This window comes from Lactuca saligna, chromosome 8, assembly GCF_052625555.1.
Source record: "Lactuca saligna cultivar CGN05327 chromosome 8, ASM5262555v1, whole genome shotgun sequence".
Taxonomy (NCBI): Eukaryota; Viridiplantae; Streptophyta; class Magnoliopsida; order Asterales; family Asteraceae; genus Lactuca; species Lactuca saligna.
Genome location: NC_136424.1, coordinates 27,703,269 through 27,718,478, shown reverse-complemented (window position 1 = coordinate 27,718,478; position 15,210 = coordinate 27,703,269). Strand labels below are relative to the sequence as shown.

At 38.8% G+C, this 15,210-nt stretch overlaps 1 protein-coding gene across 1 annotated transcript; it reads left to right on the top strand.

Moving 5' to 3' along the window:
• The first annotated feature begins 769 nt into the window (after positions 1-769).
• Positions 770-2,893, top strand: LOC145013126 (glucan endo-1,3-beta-glucosidase 12-like). The gene is made up of 2 exons (XM_078971932.1): positions 770-2,207; positions 2,722-2,893. The coding sequence occupies exons 1-2, from the start codon at positions 860-862 to the stop codon at positions 2,751-2,753; spliced, it is 1,380 nt and encodes a 459-aa protein (XP_078828058.1). The 5' UTR covers positions 770-859; the 3' UTR covers positions 2,754-2,893.
• Positions 2,894-15,210: the final 12,317 nt, after the last annotated feature.

The following is a 15,210-nucleotide window of genomic DNA, read 5'->3' as shown; positions in this document are numbered from 1 at the left end:
TAAACCATTTTTTTCAACTTTGTCTGAAAAGTAACCAAAATGTATCATATCGAAATAAGTTTTAGTCAAAGATAATACAGTGTTGGTCGTGTAGGTAATAATTGCTAAAGTTACCATTGTTTGAATGTGCTAGAATAGATGATGATGGGTATGAATATGATACAAAAATCACGGAAATGTGTCATTCTTTTCCGTATGTGTCAGTAAACCAGCTGGAACCAAAAAGATATTTTCCACTTGAAAAAGTGTTTTTCATGGCTTCTTTTTGAAATAGATTGATCCTTTTTGTCAACATTTTCAGATATCAGGTCCCATTCTTTACAACAAAATTGGATAGATTGTGGTAAATTTTAGTGAAAATAAAATCTTTTAAATGGAAACGTTTTTTTGGTGTCTGAAATTGGTTAAGTACACATGGTTGTGATCTAGAGTCCCGATAAAGATGATGGGTTTTTTTTTCACCGTAACGAATTTTGATGCATATAAGTTTATTTAAATTTCAAACATATAGTTTTGTTAGCTGATTCTTCTTATGTGAAAATAATATATTTTTGTTGTGAAATGATATCATTTTCCCAAAAAAAAAAATATATGTCTCAAAATATTATGTTTGAAAAAAATGATTTTATAAATTAACAAATACTCTTTTCTCCAAATATGTAATGATTTTATGAGAGAATATTAAAAATATTATTATTTTATAATATGACTTTCTATTCTTTGTTTTGTAATTAGCTTTAAAAATAGTGTACAACACAATAAACTTCACTATCATTTTATAATGGCAATATTGAGAAAAAAAGGTTATATCATGAGCTCGTTCCATACATGTTTGCTAGCTTGGTTCACTCCATAAAAAATGGCACCACTCTATATCCTTCCTCTCCTCCTCCACCTCATCTGCCCAATTACCACCGTCTCCTCCGTCGGGATAAACTATGGCACACTGGGAAACAACCTTCCTTCACCAAAAACAGTAGCCCAACTCCTCCAATCCACTCTCATTGACAAGGTCAAGATCTACGACTCCAACCCTCAAATCCTCCAAGCCTTCTCCAACACCGGTATAGACCTCATAGTCGCCGTCGAGAACAACCATGTTGCTAACATAAGCTCCACCAAGTCCGCCGCCCAGGACTGGTTCTCAGCCCGTATCGCACCTTTCATCCCCGCCACCTCCATTGTCGCCATTGCTGTCGGCAATGAATACTTAGCCACAGATGACGACAGCCTTGACCCTAATAACCTTATCCAAGCTATGCAAAACCTACACGAAGTCTTGTTATCCCGTGGACTTGACCGGAAAATCAAGATCACCACCCCACATAGCATGGCGGTGTTAGCCACCTCATTTCCACCATCCACCTCCACCTTCGCCACCACACTCATGCCAACAATGACCTCCATTGTTACTTTCCTAGCCGACACCGGCTCACCATTCATGGTCAATGCCTACCCTTACTTCGCCTACCGGGACAACCCTACCACAGTCCCACTAGAATACGCGCTACTCGGGAACTCCACCGGGGTCCACGACCCTAGCGGATATGTCTACACAAACATGTTAGACGCACAGATCGACGCGATCAGGTCAGCGATCGCGTCGCTCGGATTCGGAAACAGATCGATTCATATCACTGTTTCCGAATCCGGATGGCCGTCAAAAGGCGAGCCCGACGAAACAGCAGCTTCGCCGGACAATGCGAAAACCTACAACACTAGGTTAATCACCAAGGCCCAATCCAACAAAGGAACTCCAATGAAACCTAACGACAAAATAGACATATTTGTGTTCGCTTTATTTAATGAAAACAAAAAAGAAGGGGGAGCAAGTGAGAGAAACTTTGGACTCTTCAATGGGGATGGTTCGAAGGTTTATGATGTGGACTTGAGTTGTGAGTTTTGTAGTGGAACGAAAATGGAGTTTGGGTTCGGACCAGGGTCGAAGATGGTTCAAAGGGGTCCGTCGGTTTGGTGTGTGGCTAAGCCACATGCCGATGAGAGGGTGGTTCAGGGTGTTTTGGACTTTTGTTGTGGGGCAGGTGGTGTGGATTGTAGGGAGGTTTATGAAAATGGGGGGTGTTTTATGCCGAATAAGGTTCATGCACATGCATCGTATGCAATGAATGCGTATTATCAAATGCATGGAAGAAATTATTGGAATTGTGATTTTAAAGGAAGTGGTCTAGTCACCTTCAGTGACCCAAGTAAGTTTTTCCCACTTTTATTCATTTTGATCTTTCATTATCATTCTTGTTTTAAAAAGAAACATTCACATGATTTGATTTAATTTACAATTCAATAAAAACCTTTGATACTATATTGAATAATTAGACATAATGTTCACTTAGCCTATCTGGCGTGCTACCCTAAAATTGTGTTTGCTAGGATCAAACCATTTTATTTAGATAAATTAAATTGTTATTTTAATAGTACAGTTTTTTGTAATTACATTTTATATGCTAATTACTAAGATTGTTTATAAAAATGGATAAAAGAAGTGTTGATGGGTCAACCCGACCAGACATATTAAAATTGTTTGTTTCAAACCGAAACTGTTTTAATATGTTATGCAACTCGTTTTAAAGTATCTGTTTTTGCTACTTTTGTGAATAGATTTTGATGTATTTTTGTATACATTAGACATTATAATTACTTTGCAAGGGGTATTGAAGTAATTTGATATTTTCTTGCCAATGGAAAAAAAAAAAAAAAAAACAGGTTATGGAACATGCAGATACTCCCAACAGTAGCAAGAAAGGGTGGAAGGGAAAATGAAAGGCTATATATATTATGGCTATATGGTTATGCAAGCAATTAAGATTTGTAGCTTATGCATTAAAAATTGGATAACATATTGAAATTGAACCTTTAGTCAATTCGTCGTTTGAAATCGTGATATTTTTATTTTTATGCACTTAAGTTGTCAAGCATCATATATGCTTGATTTTTCGTTAAAAAGTTAAATTGAACAGACAGCAACATATTTTCATAAACTTTAAGAGTATGCAAAAATTAACTGATTTAATTTAAACCGACGAAAACATTAGATGTATAGTTCTAATTGTAATTGAGATCTGTTCCAAAATTTTAATATCTTATATAGGTTTAGGTTAATCTATTCAAAGTAATTATTGTATTATTGTATGCATAAATGTGAATCAATTATTTTTGGTAAATTAAAAAAATGATTATTATGGTTAAAGAAAAAGAAAATTTTCCATTTAATAAATAGATAAGATTCACTTTCTTAATTTACCAAAAATTTACTAATTAGGAAACACAATTTTAATTAATAAAAAGTTTCGAATTTTCAAAGATATTTGATTTTCTTAATTTTGAATTTTGATTTTTATAACTAATTAGATTATAATTCTAAGATAATTCTGTTAAAATGATATTCTATGAGAATGTCAGAATATCTATTCTGACAAAATAAATGTTTTGAATGAATAAATATTTTGAAGACAAACAATAGTTTTGAACCATCAGTTTAAAAATAACATTATTCTTATATATATTCATAGATATTGAATGTAAATATAGAATCATACATATTCTTATAGAGTAATAGTCTTGTACATTTTAATACAATTACACATATTCTACCAGAATGGTATAAAAAATAAATAAAGATTTTAAAAAGCATAGAATTCTTAAATATAGAATTCTTGAACGAATGCACTTGATCATTTTATTATGGACTATTCTGCCAGAATATAACGATGAATAATGCTTGCTTTTGTGAAGACCATTGAGCATTATTCATCTTCATCTCACGCACCATCATCCAACGTTCACACCCTTAATCAGCATGTCTCCTTCACGCATTATTTGAGAATAACTATTATGAAATTAAGGATTTTATAAGAATAACTACCATGAAATCGTATGACAATCCTTAAAACCAATATCACAAATTACAAGCAAAAACTTCCAAACAATGAATGTATTTGTTTTAAATAATAAAATAGCATCATATCTAATTTGACAATTTGGCCTTGTGAAGAATTCTTATTAGTTATTATTATAGTTGCAAATCAAAACTCATAATCTATTTTGAAAATGCAAAATCCAAATACACCTTACTGTAATTTAAATGAATATTTTATGTTTGTAAAACAAGTGAAGATAATAGGGCTTGAATAACTGTCATGAAATTAAATTATATAAGAATAAAAATATGTGAGAATGCTTTTATAGGACAAAAATAAAACAAGTTTTAGTAATTCTTAGAGAACTCATGCTACATGTTAAAATCAAGTAACACAACTAACGAACTCATAAATTATTTTTGTGTTCTTCAAGAATTTAAACATCAAGTTCTCTTTCAAACATTTCTACAAGCACCTGGTGTGCAATATTCTCATAGAACTATTTTTGTGTTCTTTAAGATTTCTTAACCCAATCATTCTTTTTTACTTCCTCAACAAATGAAAACCGCAACAATTGTCTTTGTTCTTTCAGCATTCCAACAAATATATACGAGATACAGAAAGCATAAGAATGAAATCTAGGAAGTGAATTAGAGGACTTACACAGTGACATCTTCCTTCCCACGAAGTTTGATAGGAATTCCAGATCGGGGAGTCATGAGAAGAGAAGCAAAGAGCTCATCGGGGCCCAAGATCTTACCCGGCTACCACGAACCATTCCACCTCCGAACCCAAATGATGGTCCCAACACCGCTGAGGAGGAGAGAAGACAGCTTCCGGTGTTGCAATGGCAGCGAAATGTTACCAAATTTGGATGGGATGGGGTGTGAGGCAGGAGCAACGATGAAGAGAATATGGTCAAATGGAGATGCAAGAATGGTCGGCAGATGGTGTGCGACACCGGCGGAGGAGCAACAACAACTTCTAGTGGTACGAAAGTAGTGCTAAGTCGTCGGTTGGATGGAGAGGTGATTGAAGCAGGAGCCTTCAAAGGATTTTAGGGTCTGTGTCTTGAACGAATTTGAAGGGATTTATAGGAAAGCAATCCAATATTTTAGGAATTAATTAAATTTTTATTTAGTTAACAAAATTAATTAATAGGTTAGATTACATATCCTTATTTAAGTTTTTGAATTTCTTGTAATTAATAATTCTAAATTCATGCATTTTTGCCTTGGACTTGGCGAGTCGGTTCCCCGACTCGACGAGTAGGCCCTGTTGGGGCAAAAACCCTAACCCGAGTGTTGGCACCCTATTTAAGCACACTAACTCGGCCTCCCTTGTCCCTAACACTTCCAGAGAGCTGTAGTAAGAGACCCTAGCCCCCATATTGTTCTTGTGAGTGATTTTTACTTGGTGAAGGAAGTTTGGATCTTAGAAGAAGAAGGAGGAGATTGAAGAGTGCAAGGAAGGGAGTAGATCCGAAATCTACACTGTGAGAAGCTTCCATTCAGGTAGAAAAGTTCATACCTTGATCACTAGTTCATTAGATACCATTTTTGTCCCAAATTGGTGGTTTTCAAGCCCTAAAACACCAAACTCCATGTGTTTGTGCTTAATGATCCGAAAGGACTTTAGATCTAGACCTTGTGGACGTATTAGAAGCATAAAGTTCATGTGGATGAAGTGATTGAGGTCCCCATTGAGTGTATGACCTCATAAAGAGCTTGGATTTGCCTTTTGAAGCTTGTAGGACCATGCATGCACGTAAAGTTTGCAACTTTACGTGATAAGCGTGCCTTAGGAACATAGATCTATGGTTTTGAAGCGTTGCATGTCTCAAATTTGGTCTATATGGGAAATGGGTCAAGGGACTCGGTGAGTCCCAAAGTGGAACTCGGCGAGTTCTTTGAAGACGGCCTTAGACTCGGCGAGTTGGATGAACAACTCGGCGAGTCCTATGAAGATTGTCTGGTACTCGACGAGTTGTTCTTCAAACTCGGCAAGTCAGATGAACAGTTACTGAGTATGAGGGGTTTAGATGTTGAAGGCCCAACCCTTCGTAATTACACGCTGAATTAGCAACCTAACGTGTTGCAATAGTCCCAGAAACCCAAATCCTCATAAGGGATGCTCTGGTGAGGATTTGGAAGCGAATGGGAGGTCTGCTCGTATGGACTCGGCGAGTTGTTCTTGGACTCGGAGAGTCGGATCGTGAGCCGGTTCTATCGTCCCAAGTAGTGAGTTAAGGGTGACTCAGTGAGTGGGAAGAGGGGCTTGTAGAGTAGGATCGGGTTAGTGGGAGAAGGACTCGACGAGTCGGTGCCATGACTCGGCGAGTCCAGTCAACTGGAAGTTGACTTTGACCAAGTAGTTAACCTTGGACCAGGGTTGGGTCAGTCATATGGCCTAAGGGTGTGAATGAGTGGCTAATCTATGTTTATGATTTATAGCCGAAGGATTACCGATTCAGCAGTCAGGCGCTTAGCAAGCAGGCTTTCAACAGCTACTTTTCGAGGTGAGTTACTTTCTAGTAGCGGTGGGTCTAAGGCCACAATGTCGGCCCACCAGTAGGAGACGTATGATAGATGATTGTCTTTGTGATATCATCTAGGTTGGTTACTACCTGATATGTTATATGCTAGCATGATTTGTTGTATGTGATAGTAGTAGAGTTCGGTTGTTAGGACCGAAGGGTAGTTCAGGCACCCCAGATATGTCTGATAATATGCTTATGTTATGTTATATGTGATAGTAGTAGTAGGGGGTGAAATAGTCCCTGAGGTTCGGTTGTTAGGACCGGAGGGTAGTCAGCACCCCAGAATGGCTTGACATGGGTAGGTCGGCACCCCAGAATGGCCGTACGGGTAGGTTGGCACCCCAGAATGGTTGTACCGGGAGGTCGGGCACCCCAGAAATGACTGGCAGTTTGTATGTGATATGATTGTATGGTATGTGGTACGATGGGGGGGGGGGGACTCACTAAGCTTTGTACTTACAGTTTTCAGTTTTGGTTTCAGGTACCTCTTCAGCGAAGGGGAAGGAGCCGGCGCGGTAGTGGCACATCATACACACTTTGGATTTCCGCATTATAAGATGTTATGGGATTGTACTCTGACATTATTATTATTTTCTTGTTTTGGGTTTTTCAGACACGTAATATGTTTTATGAAATGATATGATCGAATGATGTTTTGCTATAAATATTTTACAAACCACTTATTTTAAATGAACTTTTTGGGCGTGAAAATTGGGTTGTTACAAGTTGGTATCAGAGCCTTAGTTTGAGGGATTCGGACAGACCTTCGGTAGTGTCTGAACTCAAATTGAGGGATTAAAGGATTTTGTAAAAAAGAAAAAGTTTTCTAAAAGATTAAGTAAAGAGTTTTAAGAAGGAACGAAGAGTGTGATGTGTGCGACCGGCCGAGCTCAAGTAAGTATTCCCCAAAGTACCCATACTATGTTATATTATGTTTATCAGTTTCAGTAGAATAACATGCTAGAATAGGACTAAGAATCTAGGAGGATGCCTTACGTGCCTGCTTTATGTGTTCCAGAATTGTGTGAATCGCATGCTAGAAATTGAGTAGACAATAGTAAAATAGCCTGTTTAGGTTATGCCTGGTAGTATGAGTTTAGCATTATATGCTAGTACAGTTTCTTGATTAATGAGAATAGTTTGCATGAGTATGCTTCCCTTATCCGAATGCTGCTTGCTCTGTGCTTAGTTGGACTCTGAGTGATGAGAGTTAGCCATTAGGTGAATACGCCACATCACATGTGATCAGGGTTGAATAATCTCAGAGTGCTGGATTTAGCCCTACTGTGCAGCTCTCATCTGAGTCCAACCATTGTAGGGACGAGTCTTTTACTCGAAGGGTTATCCGAGCCTCGTCACATGTGATGGTATTCAGGTGATGGCTAACTGGCATTACAAGGAGGCCTTCAGCGGCTGAGGATTGGTTTAAGTGGAGTTAGGGATTTTCCTAGGGTAAGCCTAGGATAAAGATAGTGGTGATCAGTAGTGGTAGAAAGGGATAGTTGAGTTGATGGAGGATCGCCTTAGGGCATTCAGGAGTGACATGGCATCTGGCTAGTCGGGATCTCGCACACTGTCCTTTAAGGACTTCAGGGGCAGTGGTGCGCCAGACTTTCACAGGGCGAAGGACCCCATAGCTGCCAGGCGGTGGATTACAGACATCGAGTCTGCACAGTTGACTAGCTTCTGCCCCGAGGGGTCGAAGGTGAGATACGCAGCAGGGTGTTTGAGAGACAGAGCTAGAGACTGGTGGGAGTCTGTTGGTGACTCATTGGGAGCCTTGGTTGTCGAGGCTATGACCTGGTCGGACTTTGTGACCAGGTTCAGGGCAGAGTTTGCACCGGCTGTCGAGCTTCAGCAGCTGGCCAGGGAGTTTTTAGATATGAGGCAGATGACGAAGACCGTGGCAGAGATTGATGTGTGTAAAACTCACTCAGTTTTAATCCTATTTTAATTATCAAATAACACACAAAAGGCAGTGAACCTATCAATTGTGGTATAGCTAAATAAGTAGGGTATCGAACACAGGGAACGGCAAATTAAATTAAAAACTAATTCTATCTAAGTTGATTAAGCAAATAGGGGTTTTTTCTCTAGTTTTACAAGACTAGAAACTTACTAACTAAAACTAATGCAAGACTAGAAAAGAACAAATTAACTAGATTCAATAATGGGAAAGAAACTTCTGTTTAGTTCAACTCGGTTAACTTTATGGTTGATTTTAAGGTAATAGTGCAATGGATTAATTCTTTCGTTGGTTACCGATTCAAGTGATTAAGTTTGTGTTCACTACCCTAATCCTTAGCAAATAAACTAATTCAAACAGTGGCCAATTGCTTAATTTAATTATATTTACTAGATTAATTATTCGGGTTAAGTTAGACTTGCAATAGCTAACTAATTCGTTATTCTTAATTAACCTCTTGTTCGATGGTCATCTTACAACCTTGCACATGAGTTTACTCAATTTCCTTATTAATCCTAGTTTCATGTTCATTAATTCTAGACATATGGTATAGTGGTCACATATCATATGAGGTTGATAATCAATAGATGTTCATGCTAATCAATTATCTTCCTATTAACAGAAAATTAATTATCATTCATACACAAGGTTCTTTAGCAAACTAAAATAACAATTAATCACCAACTTGGAATTAATCCTACCAATCAATCAAACCATATTGTCAACTTTGTATTCCCAAACAGAAGTCTAAAGAAATTAGTTCATAACTAAGGTAAATAACAGCAAACAAATAAGTTCAAGTTGCTTAATCATGTTGACAAAACAAAAGAATTAAGTAGAATGGTGAAATTACGCCTTAATTACTCCCGGGATTGGATTCTAGCTTCTTTGGTCGACTTCTAGGGTTCTTCTGGCTTCTTATTCGCAGCTAAGCACTTCTGAAACTTCCCAGAATTCTTCCTTTCTCAAATTGTAGAGTTATCTTTATATATGCGTTCCGACTCGTCGAGTCATATGGTGACTCGTCGAGTCCCTCTCACAATAGTCGTAATCCGATAACTATCTTGACTTCCGAATGCTTATCTTTCTGAATCCGCGACCGGACTCGTCGAGTCAAGGGGCAACTCGACGAGTAGAAGCCTTTTATGGGTGTTTTCTTTCTTCTTTCCACTCTTGAGCTCCTAACCGCTTCTCTTGCTTCCTTTCGCTTCCGAGCTTCATCTTTGGACTGAAAAACATAATTTAACACTTTTAAGTACCTTTTGTCCATAATATGCAACAATTTAGCTAATATATGAATAAATAAACTACACTTAATACACACTAAATATGCACATATCAAAATACCCCACACTTGTCTTTTGCTTGCCCTCAAGCAAAACTGAATTTTAACACATTAGAATCACATATAATAACTCCAATCCAACCCAGCCATTATGCCAAGACCGCAACGCATGCATTTGTGTCTAAAATTCCTAAAAACCCCCCATACTTCAAATACTCACAATCCTCATAAACATTCGCCCACTCACCCCGAACTATGCTCATTTTATGCAACCCTCCGAATCCATCCTCAGAAAACCTCTTTACCCTCAAGGTATTTTTAATTGAGCAACCCAAGCATACATAATCTAGAATTACAACTTTTCGATACCACTATGGAGCTCTTTGGAATTCTTCACTTGCTTGATAATTTGATCTTTAATTTCTTTGAATTCACCACCTTGTTGTTTGATTTTTGGTATCTTCAACTTTTTGAATTTCTTCGGAATTTTCGATCTTCATATTTGATATTTGACTTTGATGCTCCAAAAATTCTTCAAACTTTTTCTTGTAATTCTCTCTTTTTTTTTTATTACATGTATACCTCACTTTTTTTCTCACTCAAATCCCTACATGCTTAAGCAGGGGCGCTCAATCTCAACCTTTATTGGCTAATGATAAAAATCTTCCTGGATACATTTCAGGTTTAGGCTGCTAAACATATTACATCCCTCAGGCTGAGCAAGGTCGTGTTTTTGTCTCATGATTTCTGAAATAAGGAAGCCACAAATGCACTAGAACGTATATAGGCTCAACTAAACATTTGGGTTGTCATGCAATTATTAACACAATTCTAACATGGAATCCTAATTTTTTTTACCAAAATTTTCTAAATTAGTATCCTAATTAATCCTTTTGGTATGCAAATTTTTTAAAATTTGACTATTATGTAACCAACCCCCTACCCCACACTTATGTGATGCAATGCCCTCATTGCATATTATGCATAAAAACAGAAAAATAAAGAGGGAATTGGAACAAACTCCCCTGGGATAGCAGTGGATAGGTTGATCACTCTCATTTAAGCTCCAACTTCAATAAACTTTATACATGGGAACATCCCATCCATGTCTCGTGTGGGTCGCTCTAATATGCGAAAATCGGTGTAAGATCTTCAAGAATGGATATGGAATTAGAAGGATGCAAGTGGTATAAGTATTAGCATCAAATCAGCAGTCGTTCGGCTCAAAAAATGAATGAAGAGTTCATAGATCACTTCTGCCCACCTTCCAAGATAGCCAAGCTAAAGAAAGCCATTGCCAACTTCGAGCAACAACCCGACGAATCCCTATATGAAGCTTGGGAAAGATACAAGAGCCTACTTCGAAATTGCCCCCACCATGATCTCAATAGCCAACAAGAGGTCTCTATCTTTTATGATGGAGTAAATGTCACCACGAGGCAACTACTCGATTCACAAGGCCCACTCACCCGAAAGCCACCTTCGGAAATAAAGGAGTTAATTGAAGAATTCTCCAGGCACTCTAGAGAATACCACAACCCGAGGAATGAAGTGAGTCGAGGAGTAGTAAATTCGGTAAACGATGGTATGGCGGCGGTGATAGCTAAACTCGATAGCCTAGACCGAAGAATGACAAAAATGGATCAAACGATCCATGCTATTAGAGTTGGATGTGAAAATTGTGGCGGTCCCCATCTTACCAAGGAATGTGATCGAGACGAGAATGGAAATAAAAAGGCTCAAGTATTTTACTCCAGCGGCGATAGATACGATGAAGACTGGAGGAAATCGAAGAAGGAATGGCTCCCATACGAAGAGTACAGAAAGGCTAAGGAAGAGAAATATAAACAGAGGGAGAGGGGATATTATCAAAAGGAAGAACCGGTGACGGACAAGAAGACGAATTTAGAAGAAATACTTACAAAATTCATAACCGCGTCTGAGAAAAGACATAATGATCATGATGTGGTAATGCAAGAAACCAGAAACATGTTGAGGAATCAGCAAGCTTCTATTCTCAACATAGAGAAACAGCTGGGCCAACTTGCACATCAAGTAAACGAAAGAAGACCGGGCCAACTTCCGAGCGACACCCAACCCAATCCAAGAAACGAGAACGTGAGCGTAATAACCTCCAGCGGTGAAGAAGAATTGACAGAAACATTAAATGTCTCCAAGAAGAAGGCAGAAAAGGAAGAAAACCCAGAACAAGAAAAACTCGATCTGACTCGCCGAGTCACACAAATGGACTCGACGAGTCCAGTCGGGAATGAAGAAAATGCCAGTTTTCTGAAGCCATACAATCCTCCTTTGCCATACCCAACCAGAGCCATGCCTTCAGAAACAGTTCAAGCCTATAGAACCTTCATGGAGCATGTTAAAGCTTTACAAGTCAATATGCCATTCGTGGACACAATGCTCCAAACTCCTAAATATTTTAACTTGCTTAAAGGCCTGTTTGCTGCTAGGAAAGATCTTGCTGAAATCGCGGAGATATTGATGAGTGAGCTGCCTGAGAAGAAGGGTGATCCGGGTAACATAGTGATTCCGTGCCAATTTGGTAATGAAGTTTCTACACGAGCATTGGCTGATTCAGGGGCAAGCATTAATTTGATGCCTTATTCATTCTTTAAGAAGCTGAATTTACCAGCACCAAAGCCGGTAAATATGAGAATCCATTTGGCAAATAAAACAATAATTCATCCACAAGGCATATGTGAAAATCTCCTTATCAAGGTGGACAAGTTTATTTTCCCAGTAGACTTCGTGGTGGTGGAGATGAAAGAAGACCCCGAAATACCAATTATTTTAGGAAGAACATTCTTAAACACCGCATGTGCCCTAATTGACATATGTGCGTCTACTTTGACATTAAGAGTGGGTGATGAGTCGGTGATGTTTAAAGCTAATCCAGAGGTCAAGCAAGAAGAAGAAAAGAGAGAAGAAATCTCATTTATCCAATTGGATGATGAGGTATTACAAAAAGAGCTTGAAATTTTACTAAAAGAAGACCCAAGTAAGTTCACACTACACTCAGAAGAAGTTGAAGATGCTAACAAAGACTTGGAGGAGCTAGAAAAGCTATTGGAAGGAGCCAACTCAGACAACACTCCAGAATTGATGGAATTCGATCAGACTCGCCGAGTCACCATAATGGACTCGATGAGTCCGGTCGATTTGGATAAAAACTTGACCAAAGCTGATTTATTTGTTGATAGTTCTTCACATACCCTGGATTCAGTTACTGTTATTGATTCTTTGGAAGAACAATCGGAAGAAGAAGTAAAAGGAATGGAGGTCCAACACGCCGATGTGGCATGCCTTGATACGATGCCATTTGGAGAAGAGTCGAGCACAAAAGAGGATGAGGACATAAATGGAAGCAGAGCGGAAGCTGATCACCAATTCACTACTAAACCTAGAGCACGGACCGCTATGAAATATGAAGTTATCAAATTTAAAGAAAAGGAGGTTCAAAAGTTGGTGAAAAAGCATGGGTTGAAAAAGAAGAAGAGGAAAAGAGAGGCCCAAATAGCTGAGGATGATACAGAGAAAAAGAGAAGAGACGAATTAAAAAGGGTTTACAAGAAAAAGATTCACGCCTACAAGACTAAGTATAAACCACAAAAAGTGAGGCGTACATTCCCGATGCTTGAAGATGACAAAACGTAAATGGGAAGGAGTCTAGCTAATGACTCCTCAAAAAGAAGCGCTTGGCGGGAGGCAACCCGTCGTTAGAGTTTGCTTTCTTTTACTCTTTAGTTTTTTTTATTATTATTATTTTTGTTTTGTGTTTCAATTTTAATCTCCCAAATCATCGGACTTGTCTGCTTAAGGGAGTGCCTAGCTTAAGAGTGGGGTGAAAAGATTTTGAATAAAAAACAATATTTTAAAAATTAGTAATGTTTTACAAGAGACTCGCCGAGTCCCACCCTGACTCGACGAGTATAAACTGATTTCAGAAAAAAAAACTTTGACTGCGCGATTGGACTCGCCGAGTCTGACCCTGACTCAACGAGTCAATTTTATTTACAAAAAATAATCATTTCGAAATTACTTTTACATCAAATAGGGTTTTAACCCTAAAAATTCAGTTTTCACAACCACACTCGCCGGGTGCCTCTCTCTACAACTCTCTCTCAAGCATTCAAGTGTTCTTCAACTTTTCTTCCAAATTCTCAAGATTTAAACTCAAAAGGTAACAACTTTCTTCTTGATTTCTAGATAGAATGTGATTATAAGGTCATCTATACTTGCAATTTCATGAAAAAAAAACGTTTTTGAAAAGTAATTAAATTCTAGGTTTTCATGAATATTGTTGTTTTGAACGTTTATTGTGGCCTTATTACTTAGTAGGAAGTCCCTGAACAAAACCCTTGCAAGAATTTAAAGGTTACATGGTTCAATTTTGTGAGACCCGTCGACCGACTCGTACAGGTCGCACGACTCGCCGAGTCAGGCATGGAATCGACGAGTCCAGTCGATTTCCAGAAACAGCTCGTTTTATATTCTGTGTTTTCTGGGTCTGGTTTATATGTTTTGCAGGAGTCATGTTTAGAAGAGGACAATCTTCAAGTGGTAGCCAAGGGGAATTTCCATGGTTGAATTTCCCGCAAATCGAATCCGCTTCAACAATGCGGAAGTGGAAGAAGAAGATTTCCGATATCAAAAAGAAGGAGGTCTATATACCGAACAGAATTGATTGGGAGTGGTTGCAAAATGTGCGATATGAAGAAGAATTAGCTCCGTACCTTCTAAAGGAGTTCCAACATGACGGCGAGTCGATGATATGTGATGGTTGGAGCCGGATCTTCCGCATACAAGAGCCGGTATATTTAGAGCTTTGCTTGGAGTTTTTCTCCACGGTATCTTTTACCGGTGGAGTGGATTTATATCATCCGGCGAGCTTCACGTTTTGTCTTGGGGGCGAGTATCATCAATGCTCGGTGGTGGACCTTGCTTGCCGACTAGGGATTTATGATCAACCTTTGGTTTCAACGAACCTCTTTCGGGCCTTTTTGGCAACCACTCACCTGGTGTTCCCCGATGGAGTTACTAGCACGGGTTGGTGGAATACTATAGGGAATAAAGTTTATATCCCGAAGTCAGCACAAGAAGGGAGCATCCGATCCCCGACTCACCGCCTCATTCACCGCCTTATTTCCTCCACCATCAACCAAAGGAAGGACGATGACAAGGTTTCCAACCTTGATGTTTTCTACCTATGGAGCATTATCACGCCCGACGTCTTTTGCAACATCCCGTGGTGCATTGCTTCATACCTCTCAGTGGGTGCGGTCAAAGATCGCAAAACATCTCGTATCAATGGAGGCATGTTTGTCACTCGATTGGCTAATTCATTCGGGTTGATGAACCGTGGTGCCTGGAACCTCCTGACATTGATCCCGACACCCCCATTTAATCCCATTCTTTTCCGCAGAGCACAAATCATTGAAGACTATGGTGGTGGCCATTATGCCATCCCAAATGATGACCCAGTTGTAGGTCCCGAAGCACCGGGAAGGAGGGTGAGATTGCGAAGGGA

What these genes read in the sequence shown, in the direction of transcription:
- LOC145013126 (XM_078971932.1), top strand. Translation starts at nt 860, where the DNA reads ATGGCACCACTCTATATCCTTCCTCTCCTCCTCCACCTCATCTGCCCA. An exon ending in AGTCACCTTCAGTGACCCAA is followed by an intron (nt 2,208 to 2,721) that starts GTAAGTTTTTCC and finishes AAAAAAAAACAG; the next exon opens with GTTATGGAACATGCAGATAC.